Source organism: Ailuropoda melanoleuca, chromosome 7 (assembly GCF_002007445.2).
Source record: "Ailuropoda melanoleuca isolate Jingjing chromosome 7, ASM200744v2, whole genome shotgun sequence".
Classification (NCBI taxonomy): Eukaryota; Metazoa; Chordata; class Mammalia; order Carnivora; family Ursidae; genus Ailuropoda; species Ailuropoda melanoleuca.
The window spans coordinates 58,533,578-58,553,472 of record NC_048224.1 but is presented as its reverse complement, the minus strand read 5'-3'; the positions used below and the strand labels follow the sequence as shown (position 1 = coordinate 58,553,472).

At 59.0% G+C, this 19,895-nt stretch overlaps 1 protein-coding gene across 2 annotated transcripts in view; it reads right to left on the bottom strand.

Moving 5' to 3' along the window:
- SARDH (sarcosine dehydrogenase) overlaps positions 1–19,895 on the bottom strand; it is a 62,200-nt gene that overhangs the window by 28,955 nt on the left and 13,350 nt on the right. For both annotated transcript variants that reach the window (XM_002920697.4, XM_034664766.1), the window contains exons 8-14: positions 17,527–17,631; positions 16,275–16,404; positions 13,575–13,661; positions 13,255–13,345; positions 9,972–10,113; positions 6,629–6,712; positions 4,391–4,504 (exon numbers count right to left, since the gene is read on the bottom strand). In XM_002920697.4, the coding sequence (XP_002920743.4) occupies positions 4,391–4,504; positions 6,629–6,712; positions 9,972–10,113; positions 13,255–13,345; positions 13,575–13,661; positions 16,275–16,404; positions 17,527–17,631 (753 nt within the window). The remainder of the gene's footprint in view (positions 1–4,390; positions 4,505–6,628; positions 6,713–9,971; positions 10,114–13,254; positions 13,346–13,574; positions 13,662–16,274; positions 16,405–17,526; positions 17,632–19,895) is intronic.

The window sequence follows — 19,895 nt, the reverse complement described above, 5'->3', positions numbered from 1 at the left end:
TTGTACTCAGCATCGTACTGAAGGTTTTAGCCAGGACAGCAACTACAGTTCGAGAAGGTGGCAGGATACAAGGGCGATGCACAACAGACAAATAAAAACTATTGTTTTGTTTTTCATTTCACTAATGATGGACAATCAAAAGTGAAATTAATAATTCCACTTACATCATCAAAAGGAATTTTTTTCAAGATTTTATTTATTTGAGACAGAGAGAGAGCGCACACATGAACACAAGCAGGGGGAGAAGGAGAAATAGATTCCCTGCAGAGCAGAGTCCAATGTGGGGCCCAATCCCAGAACCCTGAGATCATGACCTGAGCTGAAGGCAGATGCTTAACGGGCTAAGCCACTTAGGCGCCCCCATCAAAAAGAATTTTTAAATGCTTATGAATAAATTTAACAAAAGAAGTGCAAAACTTGTACTCTAACAACTTGGCAATATTTTTGAAAGAAACTGCAGAAGACCTAAATGAATGGAAAGACATCCCATGTTTACAAATGAAGACTTGACTCTCGCTAAGATGACAATGCTCTCCGAGTTGATCCAGATTCCACACGATCCCATTAAGATCGCAGCTGGCTTCTTGGGAAATTGACAAACTGAATATTTAAAACAATCTTGAGCGAGAACAAAGCTGGGAGACTCACGCTTCCCGATTTCAAGACTCACTACAAAACTACTGTAATCAGGACAGGGAAGCACTAACACAGAAAACGCGTATAGATCCCTGGAATCGGGATCCAGAAATAAGCCCTCATGTTTCAGTCCAGAAATAAGCCCTCATGTTTATGGTCCGCTGATTTCCCACAGGAGGCCAAGGCCACGGCGAGGGGGAAGCAACGATCTTCGACACGCGGTGCCGGCACAGCTGGACGGCCACACGCAAGGAGGGAAGTCGGAGCCCTTCCTCACACCATATACAAACCTTAGTCACAATGGGTCACAGACCTGAGAATAAGAGCAAAAACTGTAAAATTCTTAGAAGAAAATGTGCGAGTCAATCTTTGTGGCCTTGGAAAAGGGCATTAGGAAATGCCCTTCTGAAATATGACGCCAGAAGCACAAGCAGAAAAAGAAACAATCCATAAGTCGGACTTCACCAAAAGTAGGACCTTTTGTGCTGCCAACAACACCATCAAGAAAGGGAAGACAACCCACAGAATGGGAGAAAATACGTGCCAGGCATAAATCTGGTAAGACCCCAAATATAACCCAAATACAACGAGAACTCTTATAACTCAGTAAAAACACCAATGACCCAATTTAAAATGAGCAAGGTATCTGCACGGACATTTCTCCAAGGACGACGTACAAATGGCCAACGAGCACAGGAGAAGATGGTCTCCATCATCAGCCTGTAGGCAAATGCAACTCAAAACCCCCAGTGAGATGCTCTCCACTTCACGCCCACGAGGATGGCTAGGACCAAAGAGAGAGACTCGCAAGTGGTGGCGAGGCTGTGGAGAAGTCAGAACCCTCCGCGCCGTGGATGGGAATGCGAAACAGCGTAGCCACTTTGGAAAACAGTTGGCCTGTCCTCAAAGCGTCAAGCGTCAAGTTCCCGCATGACCCAGCAATTACAGGTTATCTACCAACACTGCTGGTATCTACCCATGAGAAATGAAAACCCATGTGCACACAGACACCTGTCCACACACGATTGTAGCGACACTATTCACAGCAGCTGAAACATGGACACAGCTCAAGTGTCTGTTCACAGGTGACTGGACACATTGCAGTATGGCTGCGTCATGGAATACTCTCGAAATACGAAGTCATGATGGATGGATACACCCTAAAACATGCATGGACCTTGAAAATACTGTGCTGGATGGAAGCAGCCAGTCATGAAAGACCGTGCACTGTATGAGTCCCCTGCTCTGACATGTCCCAGCGAGGTGCCTCTGTAGGGACAGAAGCAGTTTAGTGGCTGCCCGAGGGTAGGGATGCGGTGGGGAGAGTGTGAGGGGTGGGGTGATGGCTAGCGGGCCGGGGTTTCTTCTGCAGGCAGACAGACACAAGTGTTCCGACATCCGATTGTGGGGGCGGCTGTTCTGTCTCAGGCATCCACTAACAAACACGGAGCTGTACACTTGAAAAGGATGGGTTGTATGGTACGTGAATTCTATCTCAATAAAGCTGTTTAAAAAAAGAGAGAGGGGTTGGGGCGCCTGGGTGCCGCAGTCATTAAGCCTCTGCCTTCGGCTCAGGGCGTGATCCCGGCGTTCCGGGATCGAGCCCCAAGTCAGGCTCCTCAGCTGGGAGCCTGCTTCTTCCTCTCCCACTCCCCCTGCTTGTGCTCTCTCTCTCTCGCTGGCTGTCTGTCTCTGTCAAATAAATAAATAAAATCTTTAAAAAAAAAAAAAAGAGAGAGAGAGGGAGAGTGCGTGCCCAACAGCCCTGCTGGCAGTCTACAGGTGCCCCAGCCAGGTCCTCCAGGACCCAGGTTATCCGTGCATTTTTCTCCTTAGTCTTCGGTCACCACGTCCCTGCTTCTTTGCTCTGAACACATCACAGCTGCCAAGCAGAGGCACCAACCTTACTGTTAAGACACAAGAGAAAATTGCAGCAGCAAAGCTCTCCGCCCCCAGCACTCACTGTGCGTCAAGGACCTGGGTCACCGCCCCCACCGCCCGGCGGTCCATCCACCATCCCCAACAAGGAAACTGCCACAAACCACATCACGCTAAGTGCCCTCTGAGGCCGGGGAGGGGATGAGGTCGGCGGCAGGGGGACCCCAGCCCGAAGACCACAGACGCGCCCCCGGCCAGGTCTGCCTAGCGGCATGCGTCTCGTCCAGCTCCGCGTCCGCTGGCGCCGCGTGGGCGAGCGGAGAGAGTGGTGAGCGTTTACACCAGGGAAACCGGCCAAGGCCCGGATCGGGCTTCCCCGGGAAAGCGGGCACACCCCCCCCCCGGACCGCACCATCCCAAGCCCCTGATGCCGCGCCTCCAGCCCTCTGCCGACACCACTCCCCTCTGCGGAGCTCCTGCAACCCGGCAGGCGCTGCAGGACCCTCACTGCTGCTGGGGCTGCAGAGCAAAACCCAAAACAGTCTCCGGGCTGACTCTCGGCTCCCCGGGCTGGGGAGTTGCCAACGCGGAGAACAAGTGAGTGTTTCATGCTTTGGGGCTGTTCAGGCGCGTTTGCGGAGGCTGGATGAAGCCACCAAGCCAAGTTGGCATCCCCTCCGAGCTCCCACATCCCCGAGGGCCAGACGTCCTGCAAGCCCAAGGCGGTGCGGGTGCTGAAGTGCCAGACGGAGCCCCCTTCGCACCCCAAGAGGCAGCGCCAGGGCCTCTGGGAGCTTCCGGACACACGTGCCTCCTGCTTCCATCTCCCAAGCCCCTCCTCTGGTGCCTTCACCACGAGAGCGAGCTTGGGGGAGGTCATGAGACCACTTGCGGCACCTGTGAGGCCCAGCACAAGATGGGACCGTGGGCCCTGGTTCCAAAAGCATGAAGTTTCGAGGTGGCCACAGCAGAGCGTTAATCCCCACACAGGGCCCTTCTGAGCCAGGGCCCCGGGTGACCTCACAGGCCACATACCCAGGAATCTGGTGGCTGCCTTCCCCCTCGCGGCTGCTTCCCAGGCCGCCCTGGGCTGGGCACCCACAGGTGGAGGCCTTGGCTCCATGCCCACATCGGGGGCGGCCAAGGCCATGGTCCCTCTCCCTGGGCAGCCACGAGGACACAGGCTGGGCCATGTTCTACTGGGTGATCCCTCTACCAAACGGCTGGGCCGCTCTGCATGGAAGCTGCTGTTGTTTTCTGCAGAAGCTGCCCGTAACGACATCTCTACGTGGTGCAGACTGCAGGGCACGGCCAGGCCCCAAGTCCTTGTCACCCCCACCCCGGCGGGAGTTGGGAGCTAGGCATTTGGGTCGGGGCGATGAGCGGCCAGGTTCGCTGTCTGACCGGCCTCACCTGCCCAATTGCGGAGCTGGAGGGGCCTCAAGCAGACCCCAGACCATGGACCCCCCTCTGCTTGTCCCCTGGAGGGGCCGGTCTGGGATCTCTGTGCCCTGGATCTACTCTGCCAGAGCCCCAGGTGGGAACCCAGCACGCTGGGCCTGGAGGAAGGAGCTAGTGACTCACACAGTCTGATGCAAGCACGCCTCCGAACAGCTCCAGGGCAGGAGGGTGGGAGGCGCAGAGAGGGGCAGCCCCTGGCCTGGGGCCACACAGCCAGCCCCAGCCCCACTTCCAGACACAGTGATACTGCCCTCAGGTCTGACCGTTGGCCAAGCCTTGGCACAGAGGAGGGCAGAGGGGAAAACGTCACCGGTTCCTCCTCAAACCGGAGCCAGCCAAGCACAGGGGTGGACAGGATGGGGCCCGCAGAGCCTCTGGCTCCACCAGGGCCGGGGAGGGGGGACTCGGCACTGACCACATCGTGGTGCGGCGGGAAGTCGAACGTGTACTCGTCCCCGAGCAGGCGGCCGTAGGCGTAGTCTCTGTGCGCCTGGTTTCCGTAGGCCCCGTAGTAGTCGTACTGTAGAACCTGGGAGAAGACACGCTCGTCACGGTCTTCCTACTCCTCCCTTCCCTCTGTCCCTCCCTACACGCACGCACACACACCCAGACATGTGCGGCTTGGCAGGCGGGGAGCTGGGTCTCGCAGAGGCAGAGATGGAGCAGACGATCTGGTCCAGCCTCACCGAGCTGCCCTTGGGAGGGGTGTGTTGTGCGTGCAGGGGCAGGGGGAGGCGAAGGGCTCAGGTCATCCATAACCCCTTGCACAGATGACACCGTAATGGCTATGGGGGCGGCGTGTCTGAGAGCCGGTGCTGGTGGAGAGGCTGGGCTGTGCTGCTTGGGGCCCAGAAGGATGGAGATGAAGTTGGGTGGACTCAGGGTAGGGACAGACGTGGCTGACGGGGAGGCAAAGGGGGTTCACCTCTGACATCAGGGCCACCGTCAGGGCTTTCGAGGCAAGGCTAAGGCAGTGGGATAAGGCCACTGAGGACGAGGGTGACAGAGGTGGGGGCCTAATGCCATTGCCATGGCAATCAGGACCAAGCCCTGCTCCAAGGGCCTCAAGATTCTAGGGAGGGAATCCTTTCTACAGATGGGAAACTGAGGCAGAGAAGTTAAAGCTTGCCCTAGGTCCCAGGCAAGGACCCGACAGGCCTGGCATAGACCTGGCGGTGGGTGGACCCCAGAGGCTGGCTCCTCCACTGCCACTTGCCGTGGCCCGTCCTGCATCCTGTCAGCAGCTCTGAGATGCCCACGGGCCAAGGGGCCCTTCTCTGCCCCTGCTGCTTCTGAGGGAGCCAGTCAACGGTCACCGTGCAGCACGGCCAGCCCTGCCCAGCCTTCTTTCCCAGGCAAGAGCTGAGTGCGAGGTTCTGACTAGGCTGGTCCCTCTCCTGCCCCGAGCCCCACCCAAACCCTGGCATCCGGGGAGGGGTTTCCCTGCCTGACAGGCGTGGCTCCCATTGGCCCCTGAGACCCCAGAAGGGACATTCCAGCTCATTGCAGCCTGGCTGGGCATCTGGGATTGGGGGATGTCTTGTCACCCCGTGTCCTAGATGTCCAGGATGGCTCCCAGGTGAGAGGGTGTGGATCCTGCCCATCTCCAGACCAAGGGAATGTTCCCGATCCCTGCTCCAGTGTCCTCTGCTCTCCCATGGATTCCAGGGGACAGGGGCTTCCATGGACAGGCCAGCTGGGCTGCAGAGGGCTCTGCTCCAGGCCCAATCTGTCCTGGTGGCCTCAGCCTCTCAGCCTCCTGGGGACAGGCCGCTCCCCCTGATGTCTTAGCCTGCCTCCTCCATCCTCACAGGTGCCTCACGTGTTTGCCTGTCCCTCCAGTGATCAGGACCTCGAGGGGAGCTCTGTGCTCCTGGGCAGAGAGCAAGGGTCTCTACAGGCCAACGGGAGAAGGGGCCAGGGCCGAGGAGCCTGAGAACACCGACCACTGGCTTCTGCCTCGCTTGCCTCAGGATGCCCTGGGACTGGCCTTGGGCCCTGGGTTGCTATGGAGATGGGAGGTGGTTGCAAGGGAAGGGGACTGGTAAAACAGAGCAGCAGGAGAGGGATTTCAATTTGCACAAATCTGGATCCTATCGCCCTGACTGGGCTGAAATCATCACACTGCCTGTTCCAGCGGACCCCAGCCCCCGAGTTTCACAAGCAGGATGGTTTGGGCTCTTCTCTGACAACCCCGGGCCCATGGAGGGCACCCAGAGGCCAGGAGGCTGTGAAATCCCAACTTACAAACTAACACAGAATGCCTAATTTTGTGCTGAACCCTCCTGCTAACACAGAACAACAGCTGCAGCTGCCAAAAATACACGAACACAATTATGAGAAGATGCACTAATTTCTCCTACACGCGGGGCGGTGGGGGGTCTCGGGCGCGGCCTCCCCACTGTGGAACGCCAGCTTTCCCAGGGTCCCTGGGCTTCTCAGAGCCCTGGAAGGCCTGGCTGCTGGGGCGGTGAGTGACAGCCCCGGGGACATCTGCAGGGGAGGGGCCCCGTGCCCCCGGGGCAGATCTGCTGGGGGCTCAGCCTTGCTGCATGGCAGGTGACTCACCGGCCCCACGGGCCCCCCTCAGGTGGCAGTGGCAGGTGGGGTGGGGGACGGCGCGGAGGGGATCCAGGCCTGGGTGCCTACTCACCGGAGCCGTGCCTTGGGGAATAAACCATCCTGGCCGCTCCCAGCCCTGTCGTTCCTGGAACACACAGCCTCGTGCAAGTAGCTCCTGGGTAGGGATGGGTAACAAGCACCCTTCAGGCCGGGCCAGACGACCGAGGTGCAGGGCAGCGAGTGACCCCCAGGGAGCAGAGGGCAAAGAAGTCCTCAGGCTGGGAGCCAGGACCCCACGCCTGCCCTAGAGCCCCGCCCCCAGCACCCCCTGCCCCACTCCAAGAGTCCCCAGCCTACTAAGACACCTTCCGCTAGGGACAGACTTGCATCCCCCAAATTCCTATGTTGAAGCCCTAACCCCCAGTGGGACCGCATTAGGAGATGAGGGCCATGAAGAGGGAGTTAGGGTGGAGTGAGGTCATGCGGAGTGGCCCTAATCCCAGGAGAGGAGAGCCCAGCAGGGTCGCCTCCGCCTTGTGCCCTTGTGCGGATACAGCAAGACAGCAACCCTGCGGCAGCGAGGATGAGGGGCTGCGCCTGAAGCCGGGCAGCGGGCACCTGGCTCTGGGCCTCCCAGTCTCCAGAACTGGGAGAAGGGAATTTCTATGGTCTCAGCCCCCGCAACCCCGCCTGTGCTGTGTTGTTCCAACAGCAGGAACAGACCAGCAATCTCCCTCCTAGGTACCCCACCCCACGCCCCAAGAGAAGCGACAGCAGGGACACAACAGGTCTCTGACACCCACGTCCACAGCAGCCAGCAGGTGGAAACCACCCCCGTGTCCACCGGCTGACGACTGGATAACCAAGCGCGGGCGTCCGCCCAGCGGACCAGGGTTCAGCCTTAAAGAGCAGCGGAGTTCTGACACGTGACGCCCCACGGGCCAGCCTCAAACACAACAGGCGGAGGGCAAGACGGTCACGTGTTGCAGGCTCCGCTCACACGAAACGTCTAGAACAGGCAAATCCACAGAGACAGAAAAACACATCAGTGGTTTTTCTAGGCGGGGCCGGGGGGCGGGGAGAAGGGGAAGCCCTGCGTCCTGGGCACGGGGTCTCCTTCAGGTGGTGGTGATGGTCGCACGGCATCGTGAATGTCCTTAATCCCCCTGAATTGTGTGCTTTCACATGGTTAAAATGGCAAATTGTATGTTATGTGTACTTCACCACGAGACAAAAATGTAACAGACCACATTGGTTTCCTGGGCCCAATTCACGCGTGCGTGTGTGCGGGGACCGCCCCCGCAACACCAAGCAGTTCTCAGACGTCAGGACCATGTCCAAGAATCCGGCTCCATTCTGACACTGTCTACCTCAGGATGGTAGCAGAGTCCCCGGGTTGGGGTCCCAGTCCCACAAGGTCGCCCCCACCTCCCACTCCGGGCTGTTACTGGTGCTTCTGACCGACTGGCTGAGGGTCAGGACCCCCTCCTCGGGTCAGGCTGATTTGCTAGTTCAGCTCACGAGACTCCAAGAGCTGTTTTACCCACCGGATCGCCAGCGGACCGTAGAAGGTTAGAGCCCAGGAACAGCCAGATGCAAGCTAGGCCAGGTGTGGGGAAGGGCGCGGGGCTTCCGGGCCCCTCTAGCCGCCACTCTGCCCAAATCTCCACGCGCTCCCCAGCCCGGGAGCTCTCTGCACCCCTCCTTTGGGGTTTTTAGGAAGGTTTCATTACAGAGGAATGACTGATCTAATCAGAGGCCACTGGTGATTGAGTCCACCTGCAGCCCCTCTCCCTCCCCAGAGGCCAGGGGTGGGACTGGAAGTTCCCATCCCCTAGTCACGCAGCATCCAGCTGGGTTCCCTGGCAGGCAGCCTCCATCCTTAGGTTGGGCCCCAAGTCACCATTAACATAACAAAAGGCACCTTTAGGCTCTAATCACTTAGGAAATTGCAAGGGTTAGGGACCTTCCTGCCAGACTGGGAGCTGCACGAGACTTTACCTATTTCTTACTCCAAGTCACAGTATCACATGGACACAAGAGAGGCCTAGCGTGGCAGATTTCTTTGAAAATAAGTTTGGTTTGGGGAAAAAAAGATAATCTCCACTCTCACGTTTGGAAGGCCCTGTGTCCATGGGCAGCCCTGTCGGACAGGCCACGGGGCCCGAGCCCCAGGCTGAGCAGCTCTGGAAGCTGGGTCTGGCAGAGGCCAGGAAGCCCGAGGCCCTGCACAGGCTGCCTCTGTTGCCTCCCGTGGACCACCCGACGCCGAGCAGGCAGAGAAGGGGCCAAGGTCACACTACCAACCAGTGACACCCCAGAAATGTCCTCCTTGGACATCCAAGGGGGCAGCAGCCGAGGACACCAAAGTTCACCCCGCAGTGAGTGATGGAGGCGTGTGGGCCCGGGGAGAAGTCACCTTTCCCAGGGGGGAAACTAGCAGGGCCTCGGCTCCTCTAATAAAACAATCCAAGGCCGGGAGGCGTCATAAGCAGAGCTGACGATGTGGGAAAGTGGAAGTGTGAGTGAATTCAGATCTGTCTCTGGGCCGGGGGTGCTCCCACACCTTCCATGTGCCCTTTGAGCAAAGCTGTGCGCTTCTGAGCGGTGCTTCTGAGCCCCTCTCCTTCCAGGGCCAGCCAAGCAAGCCCTGTGTTTGCTGGGGAGGCCGCGGAGCCATCAGGATTGGTGTGGGGTGAATAAAGACCCCGGCAGGCTGAGGAGAGCCAGAGGCCGTGTGGGGCCTGAGAACTTGCTGGCTCCCTGAGCTGAGCCAAGGGTCGGGCAGCCTGGGAACCACTGATGTCCTTGGGCCTCTCCCTGAGACATGCATCAGACACAGGGTCCCTCTGGGGTCCAGGCACGGAAGCCCCAGATGAAGAAGGTTCCTTTACTCAGCTCCATGCCACCTGTGCTCCATGAGGCTGCCCTCCTGCCCCCCCTTCATCCGCCCATTCAACCAATGTTCCCTGAACACATATCAAGAGTCAGGCTCTGTGAGCAAAGCATGCACGGGCTGGGAGCGCAGGGCAGGTGCCCGGGTTGTGGGGGGCGCACGAGAGCACTCAGGGCCGGGCCCCGGGAAGGGCATCCAACAGTGGGTTTCATCGTACAGGTAGAAGCTGGCCAGGGAGGAGAGGCAGCCGAAGCAGGCCCCCTAAGCAGGAGCACGTCTCCTTGCCATGCTGCTCTGCGGCTATGCCCTCCGCTGATGTGTGACCTGGTGACACTCACACCTGCGGACGCACCTGCCTCTCACGAGCCCTGCCGCCAGCAGTCGGGGAGGGTTCTGGGCCCGTTCTACTAGGAAGACCCTGGGAAGGACTGAGCCCCTCATCACCTCGCCTGCCCAGGAGCTGGGGCGCCGCACACCCTTCTGTCACCCCAGTACCCTGGGCGTCCCGAGGGTCACCACGCTTGTCAGGGTGTGGTACCTCGTGCAGGGGGTCAGTCCTCATGTTGCGCCCTGCCAGGGGCTCGTCGTGCGGGAAGACGACCGAGTAGTTCTTGGCGTAGGACTCATGGCTGCGCTCACGAACCCAGCGGCGGTGGTCGGTGAGCAAGGGATGGAAACGCCTGTCACAGATGGAGGGGCCAGTCACTGCCTTGGGGGCCTAGTAGGGAAGGGCTGGCCAAGGACCCAGGGCAACACTGGACCCTCATCCCTCTGCCAGAGTCCTCCCTGAGGCTGGGGCTCAGGAGGGGGTCCGGACTCTACTATCCCACTGAGGGGCCTTGGGTAGCTCAGCGTCCTCACTGCGACGCCCCCCACCCAGCACCACACCTGGCCCTGCCCTTCCAGCTTTGTCGTGGGCACGGCAGCTGGAGCCTTCCAGCGGCTTGTCCATCCAGTCTCCGCAGCAGCCACGGCTGCCCGAGCCCCCTGCACAGCCACCGGCCCCCCTGTGTCAGGGACCCCCAGCCCCTCCCTCTCACAAACCCACTCTCAGACCCCCAGCTTGGACCAGCCACCCCATCTGTCCCTTTCCTCACTGTGCACCTGCTGGCATCTCCTGCCTCCTCCCAGCCTGCCTCCCCTCCAGTTCCATCCTCATCTGTGTTTCAGCCTCAGGGATTCCTACCCGAGCTTCCTCAGGGCTGATTGACTCTGACTTTGCACAGAGTTCTAGCGGATGTGACGTTCTGACTGGGGCAGGGGGCGGAGCTACGGGAGTGAGCTCATTACCGCAGATATTATCACTAGTACTATCAAGGATCTCCAGGGCTCCCTTCCAGTGCAGGCCCCGGGCTGAGTGCTGTATGCAAGAACCCTTGCTCTTCACCGCCTGCCACCCCTGGTTTGCGCTTGTGCTGGGCCACACGGAGCCAGGGCCTTCTGGGACATGCTGCAGGAGAGGAAGCCATGGAGCCGGTCCTGGGGTCTGGGGCGGGTTCGTGGAGGAGAAGCAGTGTGGCACGGTGTGGAGTTTGGAAATGCACAGCAGGCTTTGGAGGGGCCGAGGTGGGGACAAAGGAGGCTAGGAGGTCTGCCCTCAGCTGATGGCCACCCTGGGCAGACTCCCCCCAGCCACTAGGAGCTGACATGGTTCTCCTGGGAGGGGACTAGTGACCTTCCCAGCGGCTTTGAGAGTGAGAGTCCTGGCAGGGGACAGGGGCGGCGGCTGGGGGATTTGGGGAGAGTTGGAGTTCCTTCCCCAGGCCCCCCGGGACAGAAGAGGAAGCTGGACCCAGGGCAGGCCTGGGTGATCCCAACCCTAACAGACATGGGCCCTCTGGCAGGTGCCCCACCGGCCAGCACCGCCGGCCCCTCTGCTCACATCTGTGCCCGTGTGCGCATGGCAGGGGTGTGGGCTCAAGGTCAACCAGAGCACGAGCAGGGATCAGCACGGGAATGGACCACGGCCTATTCCCACACAGACCGGGCTGCAGCATTCTCCCACAAGCAGGCGGGCAGGAGGCCTGTGGCCAGGGCCAAAGCCGGCGCGAGGGTCGAGCCTCCTTCCTCACTCAAATAAGAAATGACTCCTCCTCCCCACTTACGCAGACCTCAAGGACTTCCACTAAAAATCATGGCCTGCACTCCAGACCCTGTCCAGGCCGGGCACTAGGCGAAGCATCATACGTACCAGCCTCAAACGCACTCCATTGACAGGTGGGTCACTGCTCCCATTTCACAGGTGGGAAAACCATTGCCCTGAGCCATGGGGGTGGATGGACTAGTTCACCGCCCCCACCTCTGCCCACCAGGCCCCAGCTCTTAGGGGCTCCCTCCCTGTACCCTCTGCCTCCCGACCTGTGACCTCCAGGCCCCAGCCTACGAGCCATGAGCCAGCCCACAAGACGCTCCAGCCAGGGAAGGCAGCTGACAGAGGGAGGCCCAGACCCCTTCCCAGCTGGGCCAGGGCCTCCGTCAGCCCAGACCGAAGGCTGCCTGCTGAATCAGGACAGTGCGCCCCCTCCCTGCAGGGCCTCCCTCAGTAGGGGTGCAGGGAGGCCAGCCTCATCCTGCAGCCGTGGATGCTGCGGCCCCGGGAGCTGCCCTCTGAGGCCCGGGAGGAGCCCTGGGGGTGGGTCTGTTCAGGGCTGAAGCCCTTGCCTGCCAGGGAGGCCAGAGGCTCTGTCCCTGCCAGCTCCGGCTGGCGCACTGGGTGACTCCAGACAGGCGGCCTCCCCCACCAGGGCCTCCGTTCACTGTGTGTAGTGGGAGGGGCTTGGACTGGTCCATCCCCGAGGCCCCTTGCAGCTATCATTTCTGGAACATTCCTCTCTCGGGAGCGCGTGGGCGCAGCCCCAGACGGGCTCTGAGGCAGCCACAGAGCAGACTGTTGTGCCAGGCGCCACGGAGGGGGTGGCAGTCGGGGAATCTCAGTGTCTGTCTGTCTGCTTCTGTGGGGGCCAGACATCTCCCCCCCGTGGGTGTAATGTCCTCATCAGGCCAGGAAGGGGCAAGGTTAGCAGAGGAGGGGGCACGAGCTGAACCGCCCACTGGGCTGCTGGGGTCTCCCCAGGGAGGCTGTCTGCCAGGAGCAGTAATGGCGGAGAGGGCCGGAGACCCACAGGGGCGCCCCTCCAAGCTGTTGCCTGTGGACCCCAGCCCCACCAACTCTCACCCTGAGGACCCTGCCTGGGAGCGCCTCCACCAAGCCGGAGGGTGGGGGAGACCAGGACGCCCCCCCAGCTCTGCCGTCAGCACCCCTCCACCTTGGCTCAGGTCTGTCTGGCGCTTCCTTGCAGACGTGCTCCAGAGCATTTTACTGACACAGACGCATTGGCTGCTGCCGACACCGGCAGCACACAGCGTCACGACCCTGGGGTCACAGTGAGGAAATCGCTCGGCACTAGGTCGGACTTATTCCGGTCACCCTGGAAGTGAACGATGGCATCTCGGCTCAGGGCTGCCTGACACCCAGCCTCCGCATGCGTACTAACAGTAACCGGCTCAGCCTCACTCCCTGGGCAACGCGTGCGGTCCCTCCTGCTCGCCAGGCCTCGGTCTCCCCATCTGCAAAGTGGGAGGAGGTGGTCCCGCTGCTGATCCTGGAGCTATCTGGAGGGTCAAGCAGGACGCTGGCACAAGGAATCCCGGAAACTGTCGAGGGCCATGGATCTGCCAAGCCCAGGCCCCTGCAGCATTGCCCCGGCTGGCACCTCTTCCAAGAAGCCCTCTGGATTTCAGGGAAGGCTTCTTTCTCAACAGCCCTTGCCACGGACCCCACTCCACCTAAGTCCAGGGCACAGGGTCCGGTGCGCACTCGCCTGATGTCGTAACTGTACATGTCCTTCTCCGGGCGCCCGTGGACGATCCAGTGGGCCAGCTCCTGCCCACAGCCGCCGCCCAGCATCATTCCTGGCAGGAGTGGAGCCAGAGGTCTGCCGTCTGCCCTGGAGCCCCCACCCCGTGTCCACAGCCAGCATCACCCCCCCAAGCCCTGGATCTCACACCTGGGATGCTGCACGCCTGCTAACAGGACCTCACCCCTCCCTGCAGGCCTCCTCTGCCCCACCCCCCCACCAGGAGCCACCCCCACTCTGCCTGGGGGAGTTGGGGGGTGCATGACGGTGGCCCTCGCACTCACCTGCACTATTGAAACCACAGCCCAGGTAGAATCCCCGGAGTTCAGGCACCTCCCCCATCAGGGGCTTGTGGTCAGGTGTGAAGGACTCTGGAAGGAAAGGGGGGCCTGAAGCTCCCTCCAGGACACAGGCACCCGGGGCAGGGTCTCCCGAGAGCGCAGTGATTCGGGCAGGGTCTGGAGGTGCCTCCTTCTTCCAGACCTTCCCCATCCTCACCACTCAGCTCCATGCCGCTTCCTCCAGGGAGCCTCCCTAATTGCTCCTGCCACAGTCCCCAGCTCTGCAGCATTTAGGGCCAGAAACACCCAACTGGGAGCGGGTTCTGCTTTGCAGGGTCCAGGTTTGTCCACACCCATTCTCCTGCTGGTGAGGGGCCTTCCCCCTTGCCCCCATCACAGTGTGAGGCTCTCCCTCACTGTGCCACGTTCCTGCTGTCACTGCTGGTCGTCCTTGCCCACTGGACCAGGAGAACCATGAGGGTAGGGACTGGGCTTCGCTCACCACTGTGTCTCAAGGCCTACACAGGGCCCGGTACACAGTAGGTGCTTGATAAATGTTCGCTGAATGAAGGAATGATCCTAAGTTCTTTGGGAGAGGGACAGGGTTTCTGCTTCTGTCTGCTGCTGGCAGGTCACCCGCAGAGGCCAGGGCATGGACGGCAAGGGACCCTCGGACATCATTATAAAGAGCCGAGCTTTGCAGCCATAATCCTGGGTCCGAACCCTGCTTTACCCCTTCCAGCTGTGTGACCTTGGGCCAGTCACTTCACCTCTCTAAGCTTTAGTGTCCTCCTCTGTAAAACTGGGATCATGGCATTTACTTCCAGGGCTGTGAGTTAGCCCACGTGCAAATAAGCCCCAGCTTATGTGTATGTACCCTGGGCTCAGCTCTGAACGAGACAAGTCCCACCCCTCAGGGAGCTGACCGGAGAGGAACAGGCACAGTAAAAACACAAATGAGAAAAAGAGAGAATGGTAAGAACACAGAATGGGAGGAAGGGGTGGTGAGGGACTCCTCACAGCCCTTCCCGCAGGCACCAGGGTCAGCTGGGGTAGAGATGAGGAGACCATGTCAGGCGGGGTCTCATCGACCCCAGTCCCCCTGCTAGTGGACCGTGGAAGCCAGAGCACCGCTCAGGGCTGCCTGGCCCCAGCCTGAGTTCCTAACCTCTGTGCAGTTCTGCTCCCTGCAGGGGGGGCAGGCCTGACCTGGGGGGGCGGCCTCTGAGGCCACCCATCTGCGGGACCTGGGGGAAACTTCCAAACAGCTGGAGCGGGGGACACTCTAGAGGTTAGAAAGAAAGACTTGGGGGCGGGGCTGAGGGATGGCGGAGGAAGCAGGTCAGAGAGGGCAGGGAGCGTCAGGACAGGGACCTTCCCCGGGGCCGGGGCGTGCAGTCACCCCCCACGAGCACTTGGGCAGAGCTGGGCTGTTTCTGGCCCACCCACGGGCGGGTGGGAAGCTGGGAACAGCCTCACAGGGCAAGTGAGGAGAGAGTTTCAGGGGATGAGAGTCTCTCGAATGTTTAACAAATGACTCAGGCCTGAGCAACACGAGGATGCAGGATGAAGGGACGTTTGGGCTGCACAGACGGGCCCCCACCTTGGCGGTGACCGCCAGGACCCGGAATGGGAGCTCTGCCCGCCCCCAGATTCCCTGGAGTCAAGGGGGCCTGGGACTTCTGAGTTCTGTTCTGGAAGCCAAAGGCCGTTGACCGTGCTTGTCCTCCCTGGCAAGGAGAGATGCTGATTTCCCCGCGAACCCTCCCTCCCAGGCAGGAAACCAGACACAAGATGTCCTCGCAGGCACCTCGCCCCCAGATAGGGCTTCATGGGAGCAACGACTCCCCGGTCTAATTAAACAGAGGATGCTCCCGGGTGACGTGCGCCCCTGGGATTGTCTCAGGCCTGTGCTTCTCACTGCCAGCCCCTCACAGGCCCGGGGAAGCTGTGGGGGGGGCAGTGAGTCTCCAGCCTACACCCCATGCCCCGCACCCCGAGTCCAGGGCTCAGGGGCGCTTCCAACCTGCTTACCAAGGCTGGGCTTCCTGAGAGCCGAACAGATTAAAGCAGCCCTGGCTGGCGGCCGTGTCGATGCCAAGCGCACGGGACAGGGGAGAGAGGGGATGGGACCCCTGCAGGCCACGGGCCCCTGGCATCAGAGTCTGCCCCTCTCCTGTCCTGGCCTGCCCCTCGCTCCCTGAGTGGCTGTGGATGACCCCTTACTCCCCGGCCTCTGGCTGTCCCCTTCCCCTCAGGGGACTCACGGCAGTTTGCCGGTCCAGCCGCGCCCTGCACCTAACGTGCGGCTTCTCCTTCCTCCACGTCCGCTGGGCAGGTGCTCTGTCACCCATTTCACAGATGAGGACACTGAGGCACAGGGAACTCAGAGTCTCAGACACAAACTTTCCCCTTGGGACAACACTGTAAATTCCGGGGCCTCTCTCCCCAGCCCTGATGTGGGCCAAGGCTGGCCCTACCCATTTTCTGCCTCGATTGAGGATGACAAAGCCCCTGTGTGTGCGGGGAAGGCAGTGGGGGGAGTACCGTGTGCGTGGTTCTGCTGGAGCCACGATGGGGGTGGCACACCGCACGCCTGCATGTGGTCGCGGTGGCCCAGGTCCAGGCCCGACACATCCAGCCACACTTCTCAGCCGGAAGGACCCTGGGACACCCACCCCAGCTCCCAGCCTCCCCACTCACCAGGGCCGCAGACCGTGGACTTGACCCCCGTCTTCTCCAGAACAGGGACGCGGTTGACGGCACCTTCGATGTGTGGGCCGAACACGTCCCAGTCCAGGTCGAAGAGGCCAAAGGCAAACTTGTCTGACACCTGGGGAGGCAGGTAGGGGCACTGTCCTGTGACAGCCGCCCCACGGGAGCTGAGCCCAGCCAGCCCGGCCCGAGTCAGTGGAGGGACAGGGCTGGGCCGCGCCCCTCGGGCCTCCTCCACTGACCCCTCAGTGGGGCCTGTCCGCTCCCCTTCCCCCTGCTGGCCCAGGCCCACCTGCTCTGCGCTGGATTGTTGCAGTGGCCTCTACCTGGTCACCCAGCCTCCCTGCCTCCTTCCATCCATTCTCCTAAGTCAGACCAGGTCCTCTCTTGCTCTCAAGCCCCCCATGGCTCCCCGTGACTCTCTGTGGCCCACAAAGCCGTACGAGACTAGGCCCTGTCCACGTCTACCACTGACCCATGGCCATGCTGACCTTCCTTCAGGGCCTTCGCCCCCACCTGAGGCAGCTCCTTGCCTGCCTGTTCTCTCTGCAGGACTCCGCTCTGCCGTCAGCTCCCGGGGGGCCCTGACTGACCACAGAGTGAAGGACAAACATCCCTCCATGCCACTCTTATCAGGCTTCTTCCTAACCTGTGGCTCCATTCAGCACACAGATCCCCATGACTTCTTTGTTTATTGTGGGTCTCCCCACCTAAATAGAGGCACCCGGGACAGGGACTTTTATGTTGGTCTCCCCCTGTCCCCAGGAAGTAAAACAGTATCTGACCCAAAGTTGTCATTCAGCCATTCCATTTCTGCACGAATCCAGGAGCACGGGTGGCCCAGGCACACTCGCGGGGCCGAGGGGGCCCATGACCTCATGCGGCCCCCGAAGCTGTGGGGGGAGCAGCCAGGCCTGGGGGAGATGCCGCTGACGTGGGGGTGGGGCCTGGGGTTGTTTGCTGCGGACACAGGGCTTTCATGTTTTCATTTTCCAGAGCCATTATCTTACATTTCCGCAGCCTCTACGGACGTTGGGAGGCCAGCCCTCTCCCGGCCCAGCTCTGGATCTGTCTGTGCGCCATGTTCAGAGCACAATGAGTGAGACCCTTCCGGGGCCCAGGACCGGCCATTTCTCAGGGGTGAACCTGAGGAGCTTTGGGAAGGTGGGATTTCTGGAAGAAGGCTTCTCCGCACTGAGACGCAGCCCCGAACCACCCTCTCGATCCCTCAGTGTCTCACCTCCTCCCAGAAGATGGGGTTGGTCTCATAGCCGCCCACAGACAAGGCATCCCCTTGGAGGCGGAGGTAGACCGAGGCGTCGTGGTCGCGGACATTGGGCATGTTCTGGAAGGCAGAGCAGAGAGGCCTCAGGGTCAGCCAGGGCTGGGCGGTCACAGGCCCACAGTGGCCCATGGCACCTCCTCCTTGTTGTAGGACCCTGAGGACAGAGTGGACCCGGGGCCTCAGGTTACACTGTGGACACGAAAACATTTACCCACCACCTGCCCCTTCTCAGTAAGCAACCAGAGCACACGCCATGGATCCAAACAGAAGAGGAGTGAAGAAGGCTCCAGGGTCACAGCCGAGCAGAGGCCACGAGGCAATCCGTCTAGAACGGAGATCAGAACAGCAGGAGGGTTCCTCTGGGGAGGGGAATGGGACTTACAGACTGTATGAGATTTCCCTGATGTGCAGAGTTGTGCAGAACACATTCTGGAGAGGTAGCTGACAGGACAGACAAGTTGAAACGTTTGGGAGGAAAATGTGGCAGACTATAAATGCACACATCCCCAACAAAATACTAGCAAACTGAATCCAGCAACAGAGAAGAGAATTACACACCATGACCTAATGAGATTTATTCCAGGAATGCAAGGCTGGCTTGACATCTGAAAACAAATCTATGTAACACATCGTAGCAACAGAGTAGGATGAAAACCCCTCATTTCAATAGATGTGGAGAAAGCATTTCCACCACCTTTCATGACAAAAACCCTCAACAATCTAGAAATAGAAGGAAACTTCCTCACAAAGGGTATCTAAGAAACACCCACAGCTAAAACATACTTATTTTCAGCTTTTCCTCTAAGATTAAGCCAACAGAAGGATGTCTACTCTCAGCACTTGTACTCAGCATCGTACTGAAGGTTTTAGCCAGGACAGCAACTACAGTTCGAGAAGGTGGCAGGATACAAGGGCGATGCACAACAGACAAATAAAAACTATTGTTTTGTTTTTCATTTCACTAATGATGGACAATCAAAAGTGAAATTAATAATTCCACTTACATCATCAAAAGGAATTTTTTTCAAGATTTTATTTATTTGAGACAGAGAGAGAGCGCACACATGAACACAAGCAGGGGGAGAAGGAGAAATAGATTCCCTGCAGAGCAGAGTCCAATGTGGGGCCCAATCCCAGAACCCTGAGATCATGACCTGAGCTGAAGGCAGATGCTTAACGGGCTAAGCCACTTAGGCGCCCCCATCAAAAAGAATTTTTAAATGCTTATGAATAAATTTAACAAAAGAAGTGCAAAACTTGTACTCTAACAACTTGGCAATATTTTTGAAAGAAACTGCAGAAGACCTAAATGAATGGAAAGACATCCCATGTACAAATGAAGACTTGACTCTCGCTAAGATGACAATGCTCTCCGAGTTGATCCAGATTCCACACGATCCCATTAAGATCGCAGCTGGCTTCTTGGGAAATTGACAAACTGAATATTTAAAACAATCTTGAGCGAGAACAAAGCTGGGAGACTCACGCTTCCCGATTTCAAGACTCACTACAAAACTACTGTAATCAGGACAGGGGGGCACTAACACAGAAAATGCGTATAGATCCCTGGAATCGGGTCTACAGTCCAGAAATAAGCCCTCATGTTTATGGTCCGCTGATTTCCCACAGGAGGCCAAGGCCACGGCGAGGGGGAAGCAACGATTTTCGACACGTGGTGCCGGCACAGCTGGACGGCCACACGCAAGGAGGGAAGTCGGAGCCCTTCCTCACACCATATACAAACCTTAGTCACAATGGGTCACAGACCTGAGAATAAGAGCAAAAACTGTAAAATTCTTAGAAGAAAATGTGCGAGTCAATCTTTGTGGCCTTGGAAAAGGGCATTAGGAAATGCCCTTCTGAAATATGACGCCAGAAGCACAAGCAGAAAAAGAAACAATCCATAAGTCGGACTTCACCAAAAGTAGGACCTTTTGTGCTGCCAACAACACCATCAAGAAAGGGAAGACAACCCACAGAATGGGAGAAAATACGTGCCAGGCATAAATCTGGTAAGACCCCAAATATAACCCAAATACAACGAGAACTCTTATAACTCAGTAAAAACACCAACGACCCAATTTAAAATGAGCAAGGTATCTGCACGGACATTTCTCCAAGGACGACGTACAAATGGCCAACGAGCACAGGAGAAGATGGTCTCCATCATCAGCCTGTAGGCAAATGCAACTCAAAACCCCAGTGAGATGCTCTCCACTTCACGCCCACGAGGATGGCTAGGACCAAAGAGAGAGACTCGCAAGTGGTGGCGAGGCTGTGGAGAAGTCAGAACCCTCCGCGCCGTGGGTGGGAATGTGAAACAG